The 23971-nt window shown below is 45.7% G+C and overlaps 1 protein-coding gene and 1 long non-coding RNA gene across 2 annotated transcripts in view; one reads left to right on the top strand and one right to left on the bottom strand.

Annotated features, from left to right (window-relative positions):
- The window catches only part of LOC119382488 (lutropin-choriogonadotropic hormone receptor-like), a 242594-nt gene extending 233462 nt beyond the window's left edge, over window positions 1-9132 (bottom strand). Inside the window, exon 1 of the mRNA XM_049411513.1 lies at window positions 8383-9132. Coding sequence (XP_049267470.1) covers window positions 8383-8621 — 239 coding nt within the window. The 5' untranslated portion in view covers window positions 8622-9132. The remainder of the gene's footprint in view (window positions 1-8382) is intronic.
- A 12291-nt stretch (window positions 9133-21423) lies between these two features.
- LOC119387991 (uncharacterized) lies at window positions 21424-23499 on the top strand. The gene is made up of 3 exons (XR_005182599.1): window positions 21424-21456; window positions 23195-23323; window positions 23453-23499. It is a non-coding gene; the product is annotated as an uncharacterized LOC119387991 (long non-coding RNA).
- Window positions 23500-23971: the final 472 nt, after the last annotated feature.

Genomic DNA, 23971 nt, shown 5'->3' on the forward strand with positions numbered 1-23971 from the left:
ACCCCAAAAGTTCACAGCGTTATTGTAAAAGCAATTCGAGCGCTTAGGGAACTTAAACGCAAAGTCATGCTCTTTGCAAAGCCATCTGCACTGTGGTTTTTACGGTTTGCGCAGTTTATTATCACAGGCCCTGCCGGGGGGTGCATGCTTCAACAGCCACCGTGGAAATGTTGCTGTCAACCGGTCATTTTGCCCAGTTCCTTGTTTCTGCTGCCCTTTTAGTGCTCCCTCAGGTAACGCCCTACTCGCGCATCATCTTACATTAGTGTATACACTGCGCGAAATTCTTCGCCGTGAATGATAACGAAAAGCTGTGAAATTGTAGAAGGCCTACTTTGGTGATCCTAATAAACAATAATATCGGGCGATTAACGACCCAAAACGACGATACGATTATGAGGGACGCCGTAGTGGAGGGATCCGGAAATTTCGACAAGCTGGGCTTCTTTAACATATGCACCTAAATCTAAGCACACGGGCCTCAAGCACCTTCGCCTCCATCGAAAATGCAGCCGCCGCGGCCGGGATTCCATCCCGCGAACTTCGGGTCAAAAGTCGAGCGCCATAATCACTAGAGCACCGTGACGGGGCGATCCTAATAAATATGGCAACACTTACTCTGCTTTTGTAAACAATTTGGGTCAAGATGCAAGTTTGTCAATATTATTCGAAACAAATATAGAAATCAAGGAAGACGACTGAATATGGCGCTAGTACAGGTCGCCTTGCTAAGCTGAGATGAGCCTCGCAACTGACACGTACAGGGAGGCAGACTAAGGTTTCTATTATTTAGGCAATGTTAAATGCGAAGCATTTCTTAGCGAACCCAAGGCACTTTGAGCGTTTCTATCTACGTGTGTATCGATCTATCTATCTATATATCTAGCCGCCTACGTCTGGGTGCTCTATTGATCGCCTCCTTCACTTGGCGTAGACAAAAATTGGCATGGGAGGGTAAGAGGATTTGACGAATATGAATGTCTCATCATGGCATGAATAACGTAGAAATCCTGTAGCGTACGTCGTCAAACCCCTTCCTCTAGACACGTGTGGCCCATACCCGTATACCATTGACCGCGGTATACGGGTATGCGCCACAGGTGATTAACAGTTTATATCTACCCAGGAAAGGCGAGAACATACATTGGTAATTTAAATTCGAGACCGTTAAGAAGAACCGACATCGGCAGCTTTGACCCGACGAATGCAAAGAATAAAAATTCGGATCCCAACAGGAATCGAACCCAACCATTCTGCGTAGCACTCAGGTATTCTACCACAGAGCCACGCCAGGCCAGGTCTAGAAACTGCTTTGGAAAAACACCCTATGCAGGTGTAATGTCGATGCAGTGTCAATTGTGGCTGTAGTGCTGGCTGTCTAATTTTATAACAAAGCAATGAACACTACATATGAATTCCTACGATACAGGCGTCATGTCAGGTTAACGTCTGTGGTTGCAGCGTTGGGTCCACTTTTGCAGCAGACTAATAAACATTACATGTGTATTCGTATGATTAAGTAAGCTATATTCAAGCGTTGCTTGACCCCAGAGCAATACGCTAACGCAAGTTACGTATGATATTCACATAATGACAGCCTAAAGTGAACTTCGTTTCGATAATGCTGACGTAACTGCTCTAACGTGAGTGCTGACGTTACGTCAGACCATAAGTTACCCTTTAAATGCCAGTGTTGTCGACGTGCCTGGTAAGCCCACGATGTGCACACAACTATTACACTTACAAAAACATGTCGATCCACCTCGTAACGCTTGGCTCAAAGTAAAAAAAAATGCAGTATAGATAACACTCGCTGACTGCTTCGCATGAAACCGATTCTCAGAAGGCTTGGGATCTGCGGAATTTTTTAAACGTCCTTTTTTTCTACAAAATGCTTGCTTTTTGTTTTTAAAGACACAATGATGCCGGACACGGAGCAGAACCAACGCTACTCTTTCATACCTTCTGCCAAATACTCAGCAGAAAGGTAACGAATGTGTATGAGCACTCTGATTCATCTACCATTAGCTTTCTTGACTACAATAAACGTATATTGAGTGACCATGGCAAAACCTTCATTTCCCAGGCCCTCGACGAAGTCCTGCGGGCGAGTAATACGATGCATAAAAACACGTCTACATACCACCCGCAGACAAAGGGCCTTACTGAGCGCTTCCACCAAAAGCGCTCTGACATTATTTCCATGTACTTACATCCTGACCGCAAAAACTGGGGTAACATTTTTGTCATGGGGTAACATTTACAATACTTGACACAACGATCGACTGGCTACAGCCCTTTCTTCCTGGTGTATGGACGGCCTGCCTCCATTTCTTTCTTTTTTTGCCCCTGCTCCGTCCAGTACATCCCTACCAGAAGAGTTTGCAGCTCGAGTCGCGCATTGCCATGAAATTGCTCGTCTGAACACGGAAGCTGCTCAAGAGGAACGAAGACGTCGTTGTGATAGTAAACGACGCGACGTACCCAGCACCTCCACCACTGTGAAAGACTCAGGACGACCGGACCAGAGAACGCCAGCAGAACCGTTTATTCCGCAGTGTCTGCCTCGACACAAAACACAAAGAAGATAAGGGACGATGATGGTGAAATGAAATGAGAACGATGAAGTACGTTAAATGTGCTTACAATATGGTTAGTCATGATAAACTATCGCTACATTGACCTAAAACTTTAGAGGAACAAAATTAGCACTATGCAAGACAAAATTGTGTGTTGTTTTTTGACAACCTCAGCTCAACAGGCTGTGCGAGTAAACAGTCTTCTAGGTGAAATAAATATCCAGCTTTTTATAGCTTACATTGCTATGGTTTTATTATGTGTGTACATATGAATATTCTTCAAAATTACCTATTCATATAGCAATTCTGCAGGGGTGCTATGCAGGATGGCCCGAGCTTCTCGGAAAACGATTTTGCTCCGAGCTCACACAACGGCGGGCATGATAGGAAGACAGTGAGGAGCGCGCGATAGCAGCGTTGATAAAAACGGCTACAAGAACGAACATGGCGTCACAAACGCATACGTGGCATTTGCGGCGGATTTCAAAGGAACACCGCGTGCGAACGCGTCAGCACCGCCACTCAGTGAACATTTCAACAGTGCAGCGACGTCAGCGTGATTGTCGCGCTATCTTTTTGCCAACTGAACATCGCGCCTCCCACAGGCGTGTTCGTGGGTGTTTGTCCTCTTTCGGACAAGTTCTTTCGTTCCACCTGCAGCATGGAAATTTCCACTCTCGAAGGAAACAAGGACGCACACGCAGCACTCTCCTGCAGTTCGTTTTGTTTCTCTCGAATATTACAGGTAAATAAGTGGACAGGTTACTGCTACTTACATTACACGTCTTAATATTTTTCTGCAGTAACAAATTGGTAGAAACAATGTCTCCACAAGCAAGTAAATAGCAAAAATTTCTCGCCGCAAATGCCACCAGGGGCGCTTGCTTCATGGCTGCGAGTGGTACGTCGTGAGCGCGGTGAAATTGAATGCGAGACCTCTTAGCCACGTGATGACATAACCTTTAGTTCTTCGTGCGTGTGTGCATAGTCTGTGCGATTAAGCTCACAGATGAATCATGCCGCTCGCTGGCGTTGCGGCGTGAGCGGCACGAACAAACGCGGTGGGTGGACCCGATATTCACCGCGGGCACCTGTCAATCAAACTGACTGACGAGCGAACTCAGGTACAAACTCGTTGATTCTGAAAAGGCCCCAGTTCAACTCGTGACTGTCATAGTGCCGGTGTGCCTGTCAAGCCTTTCATGCGGTGGACGCTAAGCAGCAGCTCCGATGCATATAAAATAATTTGGTCAGCTTGCACTACTTGTGCAAGGCTGGAGCCATCGGAGGAGCTTGTGATCTTGGAAATTCGCGCTTTTTATCGTACGAGGACGAACTGAGTACACACAAACAAGATGCAACACCAACTAGCCCCTGTAGCTGCTATTGTGATCACCTAGCTTCTTCCAGCTCTTTACGTGCCTCGTCCACTCAGTCTGCTCGGTCTGCTTCGGAGTGAGGACCACGTCAGTTCGGTTTCAATTTTGATGGTATCAATTAGCTAGGAGTAATTAACCTGATATTGAATAGTGCTGTTTTTATTGGTAATATTTTAATTATCACGACATTAATACAGATGCTTAATTAGCAAGGATCTAATTAGAATGCAGCTAATCAGCGTTAGCCTAATTACAATGATCGTAATTAACATAACATCAGTGAGGTCTTACTTAGCTTGGCTTTAATGAGCGCCCCTAATTGGCGTTGCGTTAATTAGCATGTGCTCGGTCTTAGAGTTACATGGCTTCATAAGCATGGTCTTAGTAAGATGTGGCTTAATTAGCTCAGTCCTAGCATGACTTGGCTTAATTAGCTTGGTCGTAGCATGTTCTGACTGAATTAGCTCGGTATATTACCCAGCCAATTAGCTAATCAGGCGGGCGCACGTACTCGGGGAGCAAGCAGACGATGTATAAGGACGAAGAGGGCACGCGCTGGCCGAGCAACGCGCTAGAATGTACAGGCCGACCATGGTGATTACACACGTGGCGATTTGTTCCGGCCGCGGTGTTGTAAGGCGCTTGGCCGGAGCTAATCTCAGAGGCCACGGTGCTGATTATCTTAAAGGATACTTAGTGCAGATATTAAACGCTTGAAAAGTAATTTAAACAGCCCGTTCCTCTAAAAAATATCGTTAGTAAAACGCTTCTGACACTTTTCTTGCATGGGTGCACTTCTGCACTCAGTGGAACGACAAACAAATGAAAGAAGATGCCTCTGGTTTGAAAACACCACCCAACTTTGTCGACCGCCCTTTACGTGACGCCACGTTCCATCGTAACCAATGGAACGTAGCGCGCGCTGACGGATGGATGAGACCTTTTCGTACTATTAGCTCGTTCAAAAGGGGGTGTCGCCAGAGCTCGGAAAGATTGCGGGTTTCGCCAAACCCGGGCCATCCTGCATAGCACCCCAGCTTTAACTGAAATTCATATTATTTTGTGTTACTTGCCATTTTTTCTGTATGCTATTCGATTTTAACAAACTGCGTTCACGAATTTTACTTTGTCAAAATAATCTCATTCTTAGTCAGTGTGAAAATCAAGAGACAGTATTTTACGTGTGTTTCATCTACACAGCAGCAGTTCTACTTCACTTGTTATACTATAGCACCGCGGTGCTCACGTGGGGCTGACAGTCAATATATGTAATCAGACTTCTATGTGTTCTGTTGGGAGGTATACGTGATCGATGAAGCCGCACCAAACTTGTTTAAAAATTTCGTTAAGTTAAATCGTAAGTTATTGCTCATCAATCATCCAATGCCCGGGGGCTACACAAATGCTTCTTTCGGGTGAATACGGAAAATTATCAGCACACGAGAAGAAGAACCGGCAGCAGTAGAAAGTGAGCGGCGAAAAAACGGCACGACTAACATAGTTTATGCATATTCAAAGGGCTGTCCTGTTCTCTTCCGGCCGTTCGTCCCGCCTAAGTGGTGTTGCTTCTTGTAGTGACCATTTTTTTTTAAACTGAAGTGTAAATTCACGTCGCGTGGTACGTGTATTCTAATTGAACTTGGCGAACTGCAAAATCTCACACATGAAGCCATTTGCATATCCCCGTACGAGCTACCCCACCGTAAATATTTTGCTGTAGAAAGCTGTGGTTGAGCCTCACAGAGTCGGCAAACTGCCCATAATGAAGGAAGGTGCTGAAACATAAAAACTCGCAGGGTCCCATATGCATTCGCCTAAGACGACTCGCAGGCGAAAGCCGTGCTGTGTGGCTATTTGAGTGCGCTCTTTATGTAACACGAATGCCGCTTTTCTTAGTTTTTTGTCACGTAAAAGCCGCAACGAAGAAGTGAACGCCCAGGTCGCACGGTTACTTCGTCGTTATTGTTTGCTTCATTTCGCTCGCGCTGGCTTTTCGTTCAAGGTCACGTAAGGCTGTATACTGTATAATCAAGATGCATTTAAAAAGTAATGCAAGCAAATCAGAATTCATTATAACAGCGCATTCAACATTTCATATTCCCACGGTGAGCTAGTTTTCCTGTTTGCATTTCACATGATTTCTTGACTGCATGGATCATGACTTGAATTTCTGCTTTCTATTATTCACGCTTACTCGCTCTGCCTGTGTATGCAAGAAGAACACACTTTACGTGCTAAGCTGTGTATTACGATGTCTCGTGCGATATGCACGTCAGCTTGATGCAGAACCTTTTTGTGTACGACCACAGCGCGTTGCTTGCAAGTTATACGGGAATCAGACAATATACGTTCCCACAATAACTTATTAATGCACTTGTGATTACAGCCATGCAACAGATGCTAATTACCAAACGTTTCTCTACCGGTAGCTACTGAATAACACCGACTATAAGAGGTGTGTCACAGCGCTACAAACTACTAGCCACCATATATATACTAGAAGCTGCGATATGAAAAAGTGAAAAAACTTCCCTCTACATGGGACACACGGAAATTCGAAAACGGTATCTTTAATGGAGGTCACGAGATTAAGAGATTAATGTCACCGTGGATGGCTGTCTCTTCAATTGTGAGTGGTTGTGGCTACTTGGGTTTAAGTTATTTTTTTCCCCTCTATCAACGATTAACACTGCGTTTCCCCGCTACTCTCTTAAGAATCCGTGATATTAGCAATTCGTTTGTGTCGTATATTTCTTAGATGTTTTACCTTTCTTTCTTAATAAAAAAACTAGTGGACCCTCTATGGAATAGCTTGCGGCATGCAAAAGTTCAAGGACATTTATTCTTGCCCATTTTAACGCGATAGCGTTAAAATAGCGTAAAAAGGCTCGTTTCGCAGAAATTCCGGTGTCGGCGTCATTGGTTGGGAGCGAAAAATCAGCGTTGTCCGTGAGCCGAAATTGGAGAGAGATGCAAATAAATAAATAATAATAATGTTTGGTCCGGGTGAGAATCGAACCCTCCGCGCCAGTGCTTGAAACTTCTTCGTAAAGAAAAAATAACGCTATAAGAATGTCATATAGTGGGTGGAGTCTCCTTAATGCATGTAATATTGCGTGACAGGCGAATAATAATACCAGGCGTTAAAACAAGTCAATTGCACAACGAGTGGATGGTTTAAAGCTGTCCACCCATTACAACGTGTGCAGCTGCGCAGTTGCTCGTGGCACCTTACGGACGAGTAGTGAGTAGTACTTCGCCAATTTGCAAAAGGAAGAATTCTGGCGTAGCGGGCACTTAGCAACTGTACGCCCAGTAGACATTCTAGGATAGTTTGAAACGGCGAATGCACCATGCACAAATGTTCCTTTCCTTGCGGCATAGTTGAAGGCGATGCGCACGGGGTTCGATTACGCTATCGCGTTCTAGTCATCAAGGCGAAGCTCAAGCGTCGTCCAAGTTTTTCCTCATAGTCATACAGGTTAAAGAAGTAACTGGGTGACATTTTAATATTCCGCATTTTGCGTGTCTATGGGATTGTTCGATTATAATATGCCAGATTTCGTATCTGCCATTCCATCGAATATCTGATAGCTGTGTATAACACGATTTGAAAAAAAAAAAACGTGAGACATTCTTCTGCATTGTTACAAATGATAAGCAGTAATAAAAGGCAGTCACTTCTACCTCAATATAAAAGCAAACAAATCCATAGCTGGTGGTCATTTAGGTAAATACGGCATTCAGCATCAAACCAGTCGACAAACAAAATGAAACTAGGAGCAAGTTATGGCAAAGCCATTCTTTTTTTTTACCCTTAGGATTGCCTGTTCAGCTTTCTTTCATTGAGCAAATATGAAACGTTCTTCCAGCTCTGTCATCTGCAATAGTGGCTACAACTTTTCCTTCTTATTACTGCTCGAAGAGTATAGTGCACATGGGACTCTATACACCACGCATGGCAGTTCTGATGCACCTTCTTTAACAGTTTGAACAGCTTAACAAAGAGCAATCCCGTTTGTGCGCGCGCGCGCGCGCGTGTGTGTGTGTGTGTGTGTGTGTGTGTGTGTGTGTGTGTGTGTGTGTTTGTGTGTGTGTGTGTGTGTGTGTGTGTGTGTGTGTGTGTGTGTGTGTGTGTGTGTGTGTGTGTGTGTGTGTGTGTGTGTGTGTGTGTGTGTGTGTGTGTGTGTGTGTGTGTGTGTGTGTGTGTGTGTGTGTGTGTGTGTGTGTGTGTGTGTGTGTGTGTGCACATGCACGCGTGCGTCTTTCCGTATGCGCAGGGTCCCGTAGCAAGCAATTGAGAAGGGGTCCCAAGCCGCAGCTGTCAGCCCCGCTGGAGCGCTAACCATGGAGGAAGTCGCTCCAGCGGGGCCCATGGTCAGGAAAACTAGGGTCTGCTAGGGATGTTGTCACGCTTCACTCACAGTTTCTCGACTTGGTCAGCCAGACGAACGGGCACCTCGTGCACGCTGTCACCGAAGCAGCGGCACTCGGTCCCCTGGGCCCAGCAGTGGCAGCCCTCGGTCGCTGCTGTCTCGGTGAAGGGAACGGGCAGCTGGGTTCCGGCCGCGGGCCACGGGCTGGCCAGCGCCGAGACCAAGAGCGCCGACAGCTGCCGCAGCAGAAGCAGCGCAAGCAGCGTTGTCGCCCGCCAACCCGTCATCGCGAGCTTGGACGTTGCTCTGAGCCCCGGAGCGGAACCGCGGGCCTATAGCAGCGCCGATCGCAGCGCCGCGCTTCAGGCCCCCTTCCTTCCCCCGCCGCACTCGCAACAAGTGTTCCTCCTCCGGGTCCACTGCGCGCACCCCCTTAACAGTGACTCGGACCGAGAGAGGCACGAGCCACCATCCCCAAAAACTTTTGTCGCGACTGTAGCGCATGCTAAACTTCGTTGCTCCTGTCTTCTCGCGGTGCATAAAGCGCTGGATGACGCAATTACTAAGAGCGGCTCAAGTATCGGGTGAGACGCGAGAGCAAATAGTGAACGAAATCGTATTTGTTTTGACGCTTTCTCGGCGTGTCACTGTGCGAGCTTGCGAAGAAGCACTGCCTGCGCTTTTGCACGCATTGTAATTATAGTGACAAGAAGTCTACGGACATACGGTCCTGGCTATGCTTGTCAACGACACATCGCGATGTTCTTGAATCTTGATGTAGGAGTATCAACATTCTTGTTTTCCTTGTCTCTATAAATGTTTCTTTTTGTTGCTCTTCAATGCTTTTACTGGCGGGGTTAACCTAATTATTGCATTTTAATTTTATTAATTTCTCTATTTCACCACTTGTTCCCTCGCTGATGTACCGCCGTTTCTTACAAAACTGGGCGGTATTTATTTTTTACACTATTAACGATATTCACAACACTGAATATGTTGCTGGCGGCTCAAGATCACAGTGGTGTTGACTGAGAAAACTATCATCCATTCTGAGCTATAGATAAAATAATCTATATTTAGAGAAGGTATACGTTTGAAAACATAAATTTGATTGGATGCCTTGGCAGGGGAGGGACTGGCCTTTATAAAGAATGATCTCACAAACGCAGAAGCAGATGATTTATATAGCTTGGATGTAATATTGCGGCGAAATTGGCCAAATAGATTGCTCAGAAGTTGGAAACAGAAAAAAATTGCCCGAATGCACCTTATAAGCCAACTTCCTCTGGAAGCAAGGTACCAGTCAGGCCTGTACAAACAGACAGCCCGGAAATACGTTTCCGGGGAACATGATTACATAAACGCTGCATGGCAACATAATCACCGGCGCACAGATGTTTAAGGAGTGCGCTTTTCCAACGGCAAGATTGCAACATAAAGGCAATAGTGCATTGCTACTTGACTGCGCAACTAGTTGCGAGAAAGAGCTGGCAGGAAACAAACATTGTTGCAAACATCGAGGTCACCATAGTAAGGTGACTGCAAACAACCACTTAGCAAATCTGCGCAGAGGAGACACATACGAAGTACTTGTATAACGAACAGGCAACACATTCACAAGAAATATGCTTCTTCAAAGCGTTACCGTCTCGCAAGTGCGGAAAAGTGGGGAGCCTGACTTTACACGCAAAGTTGGAGGAAAGGCACTGAGAGGAGGGAGAAACCAGAACTCATCCGGGACATGTTTGTCAGTATACACATTCACGCGCAGCCACTTACTGCTTTCAGAAGGATTAAGCGACTCCATGTCAATTATATGTAGGACGTCCCAGCTAACATTAGCGAAGGTGTTGTTTTTTTTTATTTTCTGAGTTATGTTATTTTTCCCCGATTAGCCAAGTCACTGATGCACAAACACGATATCGTTAGCGAAAGTTTACAGATGATCAAACATAGATGACAGTGTAGGTTTTATAACCGCGTATTACGAGTTTTAACAGCGAAGCTGTTTAGCAAATCGTTCCTTGTGAGTCGATCGCAGAAAACTACCATCATCTTGAAGTTGAATTGATGGCGCAAATGCTCGGATAGGGACGAAGAACACAGGACACGGACGAGCGCACTTGTGTGCTTTTCAGCATTCTGTGTTCAACGTCAGCCATGTACCAACAAGCCAGACAGAAAACGCTACTCAGCTATCATCGTATTAACGGGTATGTGCCGCTGTGCGGCTACTTGAAAACGAGTACACAGAGAGAGAGAGAGAGAGAGAGAGAGAGAGAGAGAGAAAGAAAGAAAGAAAGAAAGAAGGAAAGAAAGAAAGAAAGAAAAGAAATGGGAAGAAATATATAAAGAGAAAGGGGAAAATTCTTGCCGAAAAAAATATTCACGAGGCGGGATTCGGACCTGCATACCATCGACCCATAGGAGAGCGCCCTAACCACTCGGCTATCCAGGCACGCTACCATAGCATAGCATAGTCTTGTGTAGTATAGGGTAACAAAGGGGTGGGAAAGGGAACGGAGCGTGATGAGCAGAGATGTGATGGTGAGGAGGAGAGAAAGGAGAGGGAACGGAGGAGGGGAGAGAGTGAAGTGTAGCCCAGCAAAAATGAAAAAGAGAAAAATTGACAGAACGAAATGCAGCGGCAGAAAGAAAAACAAAGAGAGACAGAGAGAACATCAACAAAGAGAGTGAAAGAAGTAAAGGGAGATAAAAAAAGATGGAAAGAAATAGGAAGCAAGCATCGCGTCGTCTAGCGACCAGATACCGCACCACCTGGCCAAGCCGCGGATGCCCAGTAGCTAAGCCCGCCCACCGACGGATGCATCGCGCGCAACCTCCGCTTTATAGTGCATAGCCTGGCTACGTACTCCCGAGGAGGAAGCCGCGCATCTCGAAGCTAGACGTGTCGGTCGAGGGGGAGTACGAGCAGCGACGGGCCCGTGCTTCGTTGTGCCAAGATTTTCGCGACTTAGTGCAAACTGCCCTCAATTTTAGAGCGCAGCTCTTAGGCACCCGTTCTTACAATGAGCGGCGTCGCTGTCGCAGTCGCCGGCGAAACCGATAGACATGAAAAAGTATTCTATAGACATGGACAATTAAATGAAAAAGAAACACCCAGGACCGCATGGGATTTTAACCCGAGACCCCTGCGTGCCAAAGCAATATTCTACCACAGAGCCACGCTGGCGCTTGTAAACTCAGGTGCAAAAAGACCCTATACAGGCGTGAGGTCGGGGAAGCAATTGCGTTAACCTAATTATTATAGAGTTGCAGAACAGTAAAATAACAACCAGTCATCACGCAATCATAATGGCGCAACCAGTGTGTAGTTTAATGCTTCCCACCTGCGGCAAAGTGCTCAGCCATAATCTTCATCGTCATCAGCCACATGCAGCATCAACAAAGTGGACATAATACCTTACAGATATGTAGCGGGTATCTCGCTTGTCCGCAGAAAGACGAATAATGGCGTAGTGGGTGACGTTCTACTTCACAAAAATGATGATTTATGGTGTAGTCGACACCTTGCGGAAAGCCAAAACTTCAAACACATTTGGCATTGCCCCAACACGAAGCTGCGCTCAGAATTCGCATCAGGCAGTATCGCAATCGTCGGTGAACTTTTCTGTCTACATTCTTAAAAACCTTGGCTTAACCTATCTGGGCCATTTCGTAATCATCATCATCATCAGCCTGTCTACGCCCACTGCAGGGCAAAGGCCTCTCCCATGTTCCGCCAATCAACTCGGTCCTGTGCTTTCTGCTGCCACGTTATACCTGCAAACTTCTTAATCTCATCTACCCACCTAATTTTTTGTCTCCCCCTCACGCGTTTGCCATCTCTTGGAATCCAGTCAGTTACCCTTAATGACCACCGGTTATCCTGACGACGTGCTACGTGGCCGGCCCATATCCATTTCTTCTTCTTAATTTCAACTATGATATCCTTAACCCCCGTTTGTTCCCTGACCCACTCTGCTCTCTTCCTGTCTCTTAAGGTTACACCTATCATTTTCCTTTCCATCGCTCGCTGCGTCGTCCTCAATTTAAGTTGAACCCTCTTTGTAAGTCTCCAGGTTTCTGCTCCGTAGGTAAGTACCGGTAAGATGCAGCTGTTATATACCTTCCTCTTGAGAGATAGTGGTAGACTACCATTCATGATTTGATAGTGCTTGCCGAATGAGCCCCATCCCATCCTTATTCTCCTAGTTATTTCACTCTCATGGTTCGGCTGCGCGGTTACTACCTGTCCTAAGTAGACGTACTCCTTTACAACTTCCAGCGTCTCGCCACCTATCACAAAGCGCTGTTCTCTGCCAAGATTGTTCCACATTACTTTAGTTTTATGCATATTAATTTTCAGACCTACTCTTCTACTTTCCGTATCCAGTTCAGTAATCATGAGCTGTAATTCGTCTCCCGCGTTACTCATTAATGCAATGTCATCAGCGAATCGCAGGTTACTGAGATACTCTCCATTAACTCTTATCCCTAATTCTTCCCAATCTAGGGCCCTGAAAACCTCCTGTAAACACGCGGTGAATAGCATTGGAGAGATCGTACGCCTTTCTTTATTGGGATTCAGTCGCTTTCTTTATGAAGGACTATAGTGGCTGTGGATGCGCTGTAGATGTCTTCCATTATGTTTATATAGGCTTCGTCGATGCCCTGATTCCGCAGTGCTTGCATGACTGCTGATGTCTCCACCGAATCAAATGCCTTCTCGTAATCTATGAAGGCTATGTATAGGGGTTGGTTGTATTCCGCGCATTTCTCTATCACCTGATTGATAGTATGAATATGGTCTATTGTTGAGAAGCCTGTACGAAATCCTGCCTGGTCCCTTGGTTGATTAAACTCTAATGTCCTATTAATTCTGTTAGCAATTACTTTTGTGAATAGCTTGTAGACAACGGACAGTAAGCTGATGGGCCTGTAATTCAGGTCCTGTTTTTCAGGTCCTTGACGTCCCCTTTCTTATGGATCAAGATGATGTTGGCATTCCTCCAAGATTCTGGTATCCTCCCTGTCGAGAGACACTTCGTATACAGGGTGGCCAGTTTCTCTAACATAATCTCTCCACCGTCTTTCAGCAGGTCTGATGTTATCTGATCCTCACCAGCGGCTTTGCCTCTTTGCATTCCCTTTAGGGCTTTCTTTACTTCTCCTGTTAATACTGGTGGGATGTCAGATTCCTCTGGGATATTACTGCTTCTTACATTATCATCCTGACTGTCTCGGCTGCTGTACAGATCTCTGTAGAACTCTTCCGCTACCATAACTATTCTATCCATATTGGTTGTGACCTTGCCATCCTTGTCCCTTAATGCATACATCTGATTTTTGCCTATGCACAGTTTTGTCTTCGTAGCTTTGAGGCTTCTTCCGTTCTTTAGAGCATGCTCAATTCTCTCCATATTATACTTTCTTATGTCGGCTACTTTACGCCTATTGATCAACTTCGAAAGCTCCGCCAGCTCTATTTTGTCTGTTGCATTTGAGGCTTTCATAGCTTGACGTTTCTTAATGAGGTTTTTCGTCTCTTGGGATAGCTTACCAGTGTCCTGTCTAACGACTGTACCCCCGACTTCCACTGCACACTCCTTAATGATACTAGTCAGATTATCATTCATTGCGTCAACGCTAAGGTCGGTTTCCTCGGTTAAAGCCGCGTACCTATTCTGAAGTGAAACTCTGAATTCTTGTACTTTCCCTCGCAGAGCTAGTTCATTAATCGGCTTCTTCTTGCGTATCAGTTTCTGCCGTTCCTTCCTCACGTCTAGTTGAATTCTAGATCTTACCATTCTATGGTCACTGCATCGGATCTTGTTAACTACTTCCACATCCTGTATAATGCCCGGGTGGTCGCACATTATGAAGTCTATTTCATTTTTAGTTTCGCCGTTAGGACTCCTCCACGTCCACTTACGAGTAGTCCGTTTTCTGTAGAAGGTATTCAAGATCCGTAAATTATTGCGTTCTGCGAACTCTACTAGTAACTCCCCTCTGGCATTTCTAGAGCCGATGCCATATTCCCCAACTGCATGATCTCCAGCCTGCTTCTTGCCTACTTTTGCATTAAAGTCGCCCATCAGTACAGTATACTGTGTCTTTACCTTACTCATTGCTGATTCTACGTCTTCGTAGAAGCGTTCAACCAGTTGATCATCATGGCTCGATGTAGGCGCGTAGGCCTGTATCACCTTCATCCTGTACCTCTTATTAAACTTAATCACGATACATAAAACCCTCTCATTAATGCTATAATATTCCTCTATATTGCCAGCTATATTTTTATGAATAAGGAACCCCACTCCTAGTTCTCTTCTGTCAGCTAAGCCACGATAGCATAGGACGTGTCCGTTCTTCAGCACTGTATAAGCCTCCTGTGGTCTCCTAACCTCACTGAGCCCTATTACATCCCATTTAACACCCTCTAATTCCTCGAATAGTACAGCTAGACTCGCCTCACTAGATAAAGTTCTAGCGTTATATGTAGCCAAGTTCAGATTCCAATGGCGGCCTGTCCAGACCCAGAGATTCTTAGCACCCTCTGCTGCGTCGCAGGTCTGACCGCCGCCTTGGTCAGTTGCTTCGCAGCCGCTGGGGACTGAGGGCCGAGGGTTAATTGGTGTATTCATGTGGGAGGTAGTGGCCAAGTACTACACCAGGGTGGCCAATCCTGCTCTGGTGAGGGAGTGCAATGCTGGCTGTGGTCGCCAGTGAGGCTGCACCCCAGGCCTTTTACACAATTCCATCATCACGCGGATTTTTTTTTCTTTTAATCCGGTTGGGAATTGTCCGGCACCGGGATTCGAACCACGGACCTCTTGCATGCGAAGCTGATGTTCTACCCACTACGCCATCGCTGCAATTTTTTTCTACCCACTACGCCATCGCTGCAATTTTTCATATAGCAAGGAAATTCATGAAAAATAAACGAAAGACAAAAAAAGGACTCACAGTGTCCCGTATGCATTTGCCTAAGACGACTCGAAGGCGAAAGCCATCATCATCTTCGTTTTCTTCTCGGTCGATGTATTGATCCTCCCCCGCCCACCTCCGAAAGCTTTCTGCACCTGACGTGATTTTAAACTGCCTCCAGGATCGGAGGCATTGCAAGCTTTCTGCACCCCACCTGGTTTTGCACTGCCTTCGTGATCGGACCACCTTTGACCAAGCGATGATGTCATATGATGTCGTCATCATGTCACATCACGTTATGTGATCTCGGAGTGACGTCACAATTTAGGCGATCTGTGACGTCATTGTGACGTCATTACGTTACGATGGTTTTCTTGCATCACTCGCGTGACGCCGACGCCGACGGTCAATTTTCGCGTTTGATGCATTCTGTACCACCGAAGCGTCCGCGGCTACAATCAAGCACCTGTTGTGGACATGCCCTGGCCTGAACCAGATACGGCTGCGCTACCTGAGAACAGTGGGCCTTCATCCGACGAGACCACCGAATTATGATTTGTGGCTCTGTGGGCCCCACCACAGAGCACTGCTGATGTATATAGCGGAAACCAGCCTCTATCTGTATATTTAACTACTTATGCCGTTGGGCAAACTCTCGAAAAAAAAATTGAGGCCTCTGAGGCTTTCACCTTAAAATGGGATGATACTTACTCTGGGAAAAAAAAATCAATTTTGGGATTCTGCAATGACCTGATAGAGAATTTCTTTATCTTTCACAACATATACCACACTTGGGTACTTGCTTTTTCAAAAATATTTTCTTTTCCCCTTTTCTTTCTGACGTTGGCAGGAAATGAGCGTGTAGCCCTACGTAACTTCTGCGTTTTTCTCAAAAGAACATTTTTGACGTTTGTGTACCTTTTTTCTGGGGAATTATCAGGCGTAAACAAACAAAATTTCTTAGATGTGTTAAGCAGTGGCATTTACACAGTGGCGTAGCCAGGGGGTGGCACACCGGGCCCTTGTCCCCACCCAACATCCCGAAATTTTTTTTTGCCATAGCATATACAGAGCACAAAATGACACTCGACTATGTCTGCCTGCCCAGCCCCTACTTCAGATCAAAGAGGTGCCCCCGCCCCACCCCCCCCGGAAAAAAAATTCTGCCTACACGCCCCTGCATTTACATAAATGGAGCTGGAATCAGCAACCTAGGTATTTCAGTCTCTTTTAATGTTAAAAAAACCATTCATAAGTGACAATTTTCATACATTGACAAACTTAAAAAAAACATAACAAATCTAGTTTATGTTGTAGGCTAACAATTTTAGTTCCACTTCTGTAAAGCACGTTGCAATGCTCTTCAGATAGCATGTCCTAACAAAAAAGTAAGTTTGTAGAAACATTCAAAAAAAAAATTAAAAAAATATTCAACAATTTCAAACTACTTTTGAGCTTTGATGCAACCTGCGTTTAAAATACCTTGAAAATTTTATACCATAACTTTCATTACCACTGATGTGCAGCCAAATTTTGAAATGCGCTTTCAAAGTCTCACCCCACCTTAAAAGAAGAAATAATAGTGGAGAGGTATGCATGGGTTTTTATCACTGGTTCATGATGTGCGCTAGATCGAGTGCACCCAACAAATGTTCTTGCGAATTTCGGTGATAATCTGTGAATTGTTGAAAAAAGCGCACTTGCCCGGATAGAAGGACAGACAAGAAGAAACGAAATGGCACGGAATCTGCCTAATACTTGAGCTACATCTCGCAATGAAGCGCGGATGTACAGGCGCCTGTTGAATAAAACATTTAGACTCCTAAACACGTTTTCACGCCGGGTCTATCTGCAGTTCGCAGCCGCATCCTTTCCCACAACGACTTCGTTAAATGAGTACGTTTTGTGTATCGTAAACTCCCGGCGAGAGCTTTGGAGCGCCACAATGAGGGCCGGACCACGAAGCGTTTATTCCTGAATCACCATCCAGCCCGTGCATTCACAGCGTTCCAGCCTTGCTTTCCTCGTCATTTCCGCCATAAGGCGAATAAACAAATGTAAATTGCCTGAGTGCAAGTTTAGCAAGAAGTATAAATGGAAGAAAACGTGCTGTTCCATACCGTGTGGCGTAGTCTTTCATTTGTCTCTGCGGGCTCATCCTAAGCAGCAATATTATGCATGAGATGGGCAAGAAAATCTGCAATTCAAGGTTGCCGCTTCAGCCTCGAACCATTTATTCTTTTTCTTATCTCGCATCAGAAAATCTTGAATAGAGTACATAGGACTTCGTGACAGACAACCAGTGCATTTGGTCTTAGAGAGTGTTGCCCCACGCAGTTCACGGCGAGAATAAAAATACGGCGGTGTGAGTGCAAAAATTAATAGAGCAGCGCAATACAAGAGAAAAAAAAATGCCTGCCTGCCTGCCTGAACGCTTCCCTCGTGCGAACTACTTCTGGCACTAATATAGGGACTTGAATATCTCCTATTTGAGACATTGGTGGGCACAATAAAACGTAATTTAAAAATTGCCGATCACTAGGTCCGTTCGACTCGACTGCACCACTATCAACCAGATCACGCCGAGGAACGAGAGCTTAAGGAATTATGCGGCTCGCGTTCAGCGGAGCACACCCACTACGTGACACTCGAGACGAGCGTCGAGGTGCGGACTCGGTGGAGGACTAGCGCGCACCGTCTGGACAAGAGGCCCGGAACGCTATTTTTATGGCGTCTTCTGAGGTATATTTCATCATAAAAACGTCAGAAAGTAGTAAACACGTTCGTCTTACGTGTTTGGTTAGCGCTGTAGTGTACTGCTGTTGACGAATGTAACCGGTCTTTCTGCACGGATATTTCAGACAACCGGGGCAGGAACGCATCGAAACTTCTAGCGCCTTCGGTGTCGAAGTTGGACGCGATAGTTTTGTTCCTCATATCGTTTCTCAGTTTTTGAGGGCAGGGAAAAAAATACCATCAACGCTGACACATAATTGAGATATACATGTTCAATCCGAAATACCACAAATCATTGTGGACTGTGGCAAATAAATGACGCGCTGTGCACATGTACGACGTGAACAGCTACACCCCGTGGTTGCCGTGGTGCGAAGACGCAGGATATGCGAGCAAACGATCTTCCAATGGTAGTTGCTCCTTAATGCTCCTTAATGATCAACCAACAGGCCCAATTCGCCACAATTCTTAGGTCATCTCCTTTAGTGCTATTTCACACTTCCACGTTGCAAGCTGGTACTGTCAGCAGTGAGGGGGCAGAAAAAAATTATGAACGATGCCGACCCCTCTATATACGCCGGACTCTGGAGTTTTGCAAGAGGCGTAGCGCCACCTGTCGGAGCAGGTAAAAGTTTGCTGTGGAACCAAGTTCAACTAGCGAGTGCGAAACAACGATTGAGCTTAATATTACATGTGTTTGCGCATTTAACACTCAGAAAGAGAGCTATGGATTTGTCTCCGCTCGGACGCGCCACCGAACCGCCATGAAGTGCTTGCTGGATCACTCGCCAGAAAGACGGCGAAAACAAAAGCAGACGCGGCAGCTCCGCGTGCTACGAAGAAACGCCGCAATCGACGCTACTGTCGCGTTGTGAATTGCCACAGACGTAAAGGACTGAATAACAAAGTTCGGTTTTACCGATTTCCATAGTTCTCGTACGAAGCAGAACTGCAAGAGCGATGGATACGGGCCGTTGCGAACGTGTTGGGTATGCAAATTACTCGCATTCTCTACAGCCGGTCGCATGAGAAAGTGTGATAATTAGAGACCGGATTTTAGGCAAATGCCTATTTTGTTACTTGCGGTCCTATCACGAAATTTCGATATATGAGCATGAATTAGAGGTTAAGAAGGGCCTTTATAGTGCTTTTATAGTGCCTATAAATTCCTGCTTTTGGCGTTTGTGCCTAAATGCTTACATATGCATATAAATGCCTATTTTCAAAACTGGCGCTTATAAACGCTATGTAGCCTCAAGATTCGCTCCCGGATGCTGTTTGAGACCGTTATTCATGTTAACGCATAACATTGACTGTTGGGAATTATGGGGTTCAACCTAGTCCTCTAGTTCAACCAACTCCCGGAGACAACCGCTAGCAGAAGTGGGACATGCCATGTAGGTCCGGATCCCATGAGTTACCCCCCCCCCCCCACGTAATGTGTTCATTTGTTGTTGGGACATACCGGCGAGCATTCGCCGCCGCGCTGACATGGCGCGAGCTGTTGGCGAATGTGAAACAGCGGAGAGCCGTCAGCGGAGAGTCAAGAGCAAAAAAAGAAAGAAACATGTGATCTGCACACAGGTTTTGTTTTGTTTGTAATTTACATTTTAAGGTGTAGCGTAGCCAGAAACGCTTTTGGGGGGTGTGGGGGGAGGCTCAAGCCTTCCTTCCCCCCTCCCGCCTGGCTACGCCAGTGGTTCACTGCCAGGGCAGGAATTGGCTCTACCCTGCCACTAGGAGGAATATCCCTCCCTTCTGGTCTTTTAGCAATCTATCTGCTCCTGCTCTACCCTTCTCAGTCATGCCGAAAAGAAAGGCACACAGGAGTGTGTTGATTAGGCAGTGGACACTTGACTCACCCTACAGAAAACGGAGGAGACCGTGCGGGACAATGCACAATTTCACGGCTTAAACTGTTGGCACCTTTGTGCCATCTTAAGCAATAACATTTTTGTTTTCCTGTCGTAGATATAGGTCGCCACGTCTTTGTTTGAAATTATTTGCATTTATGTGAAAGTTTATTTTGCCTATATTTGCGATATTGGAGGCCTAAAACGAGCTTCTTTAATGCCTAAAAATCTGGCCTCTACACTCTTAACCGCGTATCCTCTATGTATACCATTACCAAAATTTATCCTTTATCCTATAGGTTACATTTGTCGACGTTTTTGTGTTTTTTGTCTTCCCATGTTTTAAAGGCTTACATGCTGATTCACAGAGGTTAAAATCTAAATTTAAAGGTATATGGCTCGTGTATACCTTTAACGGTGACCTTTGGAGCTGACAGAGTCTTCGCCGTATACGTTTAGGCGTTTACATTCAAGGGGCAAGGGCTACAGATTCGGCGAGGGCGATCGGGAAAGGAAATTCTATTGCTCCAATCGCGCGCAAGCAGCCCTGAAATGGTTTGGTGCTTGCGGGTGCTAGAATACTGGCAAGTGCGCCGTCCACGGCGCGCGGCAATGTGGGCGAGGTGGTTGTTAGAGCGATGAAATACCTAGAGGGCCGTAGCATTATGAGGTGTTCTACCGCAACGTTCGCGGTAAGGAGAAAAAAACTATGGTACCTGCTTCTGTACCTCGTCTCCTGCGTCGTTTTTTGCCTAATCCCGCTAGTCGGCGGTCGTGATTTGGAGCAATTTTTGCCGAAGAGAACTGCGAAAACACGACGTGTCCAGGGAGACGAGGCGTTATTTCTAACGAGCGTCAATAACGATGGTCCCTTGTGCGGATAGCTGTATCCTTGTTTGCAAATCCGGTGGCAGACCATCGACAAGCCTCGCTCTCTCTCTCTCTCTCTCTCTCTTTCTCTCTCTCTCTCTCTCTCTCTCTCTCTCTCTCTATATATATATATATATATATATATATATATATATATATATATATATATATATATATATATATATATATATATATATATATATATATATATATATATACGCACAGGAAACTACGCCCATGAAGCGCTAACAGGAACGCTCTTATGCTCTAAATTCAGCTTATGGTGGCTGAAACAAACAATTTACAAATTTTGCCTTTTACAATCACAACGAAATTGCCGTGATATGAAGTCTCACGAAAATAACTGCTACAGAGGCTGTTCACGAAGCTGTCTGCTCCGCGATTACAGCACTTCTCTTGCGCTCAGCGCCCTCTCGCGCCACCATGAGTCTCTCAGGGAGCCCATATACAGCAACTATGTTACACCATAGTCTCATCCCACTACCTGAACGTGACGCGCTCGTTGTAGACGTGTGGCGGCGTGCTCGGTATGATTTTAAAATGCCCGTCAAGCACAAAGACATTTGTGGCGTGTTACGTGGCCGGTGCAATGAGCTCCAATGCGATTGCAAGCAATATATAGTGGTGTGCGCCGTCGACGATGCCGAGGTTCGCATTCGATGCGACTATTCTGACCACGGTCCCAGCGCCCACAACAGGATTGCTGATCTCGGTAAGCAAAGTTTTGTTTTGCAGCCGTTGTGCGTTTTCCCTTTTGTATGCCCTGACAAATGTTGTTGCCTCTCGTATACAAGAATTAGGTAATCTAGTATTAAGATATAAATTTTGTGACATTATTTTGTTAAAATTAGTGCTCACTTGCAATTGACGGAGTTATCACGCGAGCACGTAATACTTGCTTTGTCTGCACGTGTGAGCTTAGCATCTTTTAGCAATGTTGTTAGGTAACGAGTGTTACGTACCATGTTCTGGCTGATGTGGCGTTTTGCGGTGTAGTAGTGTTTGTGCTAAAAGCGTTGTCCGCCCCAGGACTTATTCAAACCTCACTCAGGCGCACGCGAATGAAAAGGCGGCTCTGTGTTCTCTCGGTGGCGCACTTGTGTGGCCCCTCGCGCTCTCCACGACCACCTTGTTCTTCTCATGCTACCGCGAGCGCAGTCGGAGAACGATGCTGAAATGAGTGGATAAGCATTTACCAGTGCGTTCCTTCATCTAACAACCGAGTCTACTGCTGCAAAGCGAAATAATCGCTTCCAATGCGGTGCACCGAAGCATATATATGGTCGGAGAATATGCATGCATGTGTGAGCTCCTTGTTGCCGGTGTTAGGTATATGAGCACACGTATGTCAGACGGCATATGGGCATGAGGCCGGTCGTGGGCTCTTAATCTGCGCTGTGGTTTTTGTGCGTACCTCGCCTCGGGAACACGACTACGCGTGGCTACGCACCTGCGGATTGTCATTGCATCTAATCTGCTCATGAATCAATGCTGAGTGATGCGAGAAGAGTGATATCGATTAGGTGCTTCGTGTCCTTTTCACGAATTAAAACTGGCTCGTCCGCATTTGCGGAGCCATGTTCAACCTCGGTGTGATTTTATTGACCGTGTGCTCCGTTTGTACCGTCCTCTAGGCTCATATACTGGTTGGCGTGAGCAGTGAATCCCTGCGTATTTATTATTGAAAAGGCACTGAAAAAAAAAAGAATTTTTCACCTTGTGTTTTCTGTTGCTAACGGCCCATTTATCACGGCCGGAAAGCTCGTTTACTTGAGCGTGTGATGGTTCATAATTGGAAGACTGTTCTGGTGCCCAGTGAAGTTTCGGTTTAAAAGAGCATTGAGTGAGGCGGGACCCAAAGTGCTTTTCGTGTAAACATAGCTGGTTACGTCAGCTCTCAAAACCGCGTTCACATGAGCCCCGAATTGAAAAGTTTTCAACCAAGGCTCTCAGGGTGCTGCTGTAATGCCCTCTGGTATGTTGTAAATATATATGCGTCACCCCTCTCCCTTACATTTGCATTGCCGGGGCAAGGACGTCAGCATTTGTACACCAGTGCAAGTCCATTAAGGAGGTGCCCCCTCTTTCCGTTGCAGAGGTGTGCTAGAAAAGAGCGCTCGCTAGGATGATGACAGCTAACACGAACTCGTGAACCAGGTGGCCGTTGGTTGTTTACCGTTAGACCAAGGTGGCGTTGATGTTGTGAAGTTGGGCGTTTCTCGTGCAGTTGCGCGACATGCACATCACAATTCAGTTTATTCATGTTCTGGCCTATATTCACCGTCGATATTTTGTAGATGATGCATGTGTCCAAAAATATCTATCCCAGAAGTTATCTAGCCTTCAAAGTTATGTGTCAGGACTCTTTGAAGTGGCACACAACTTTCAAAATTTACTCTAGATGATCAAGTAGCTCATCGTTATGCAAAAACTTCTACTGTTTTCCACAGAGTGTCTTCATACGGAGGCTTTCTCTGCAAAGAAAAATGCAGCGGCACCGACAGAAAAGAAGTAATACTGCTCTCTTGGAGGAATCCAGGCCAGAACTAACAAAAGAGGTGGCATTGGCAGAGTTGCAGGTAGGCTGCAATTTTTATTCAATTTTCATACGAGACAAAATTCTCCCAAAGGACGTTTATGTTATTTATCCTTCCATGTCAATGGGGGCCTTAATTGTTTTGTCATATTTGTATTTTCGTGTATTCCAGTTATTGGCTTCGAACAGCTTAAAAGGGGCCATAGTCAACTACGAAAGGTTTTTGTGCCTCTTGAGAGCCACATACCAAGACCGCTGCCAACACCATGTAGACCCCTTGCCAAATTATTTTTTGGTGGAAGAAACTGTAAATTTATACTTTATATCAGCGTCGATTTAAAACATCGTAAAGCATCTGTTTCTGAGCAGTGGCACACAGTAGAGTTGTAAACTCACATAGGAAAATTAATCTTGTGGCGTTGTATTCAAGGCCCGATTGATTTTTCTTTACTCTCAAGGTTTAATATAACATAGGTCAAGCCGAATTACTTGTTTCAAATTCACTTTTTTAAGGCCCGTGAAGGGAAAATAAGTGTTTTTCTTGTTTTGTTGCTTCTGCCATAGCTTTGTGCTGAGCTTCAACTGCACTTTGGGTTCACTGTGGATGAAGCGGAACAACGGCTAAAAAAGGCGGCACAAGTTTTCTCAGAGAAGGAAGGAAGGGAAACTTCATTTTTAGAGCTCGCGAAGC

This window comes from Rhipicephalus sanguineus, chromosome 1, assembly GCF_013339695.2.
Source record: "Rhipicephalus sanguineus isolate Rsan-2018 chromosome 1, BIME_Rsan_1.4, whole genome shotgun sequence".
Classification (NCBI taxonomy): Eukaryota; Metazoa; Arthropoda; class Arachnida; order Ixodida; family Ixodidae; genus Rhipicephalus; species Rhipicephalus sanguineus.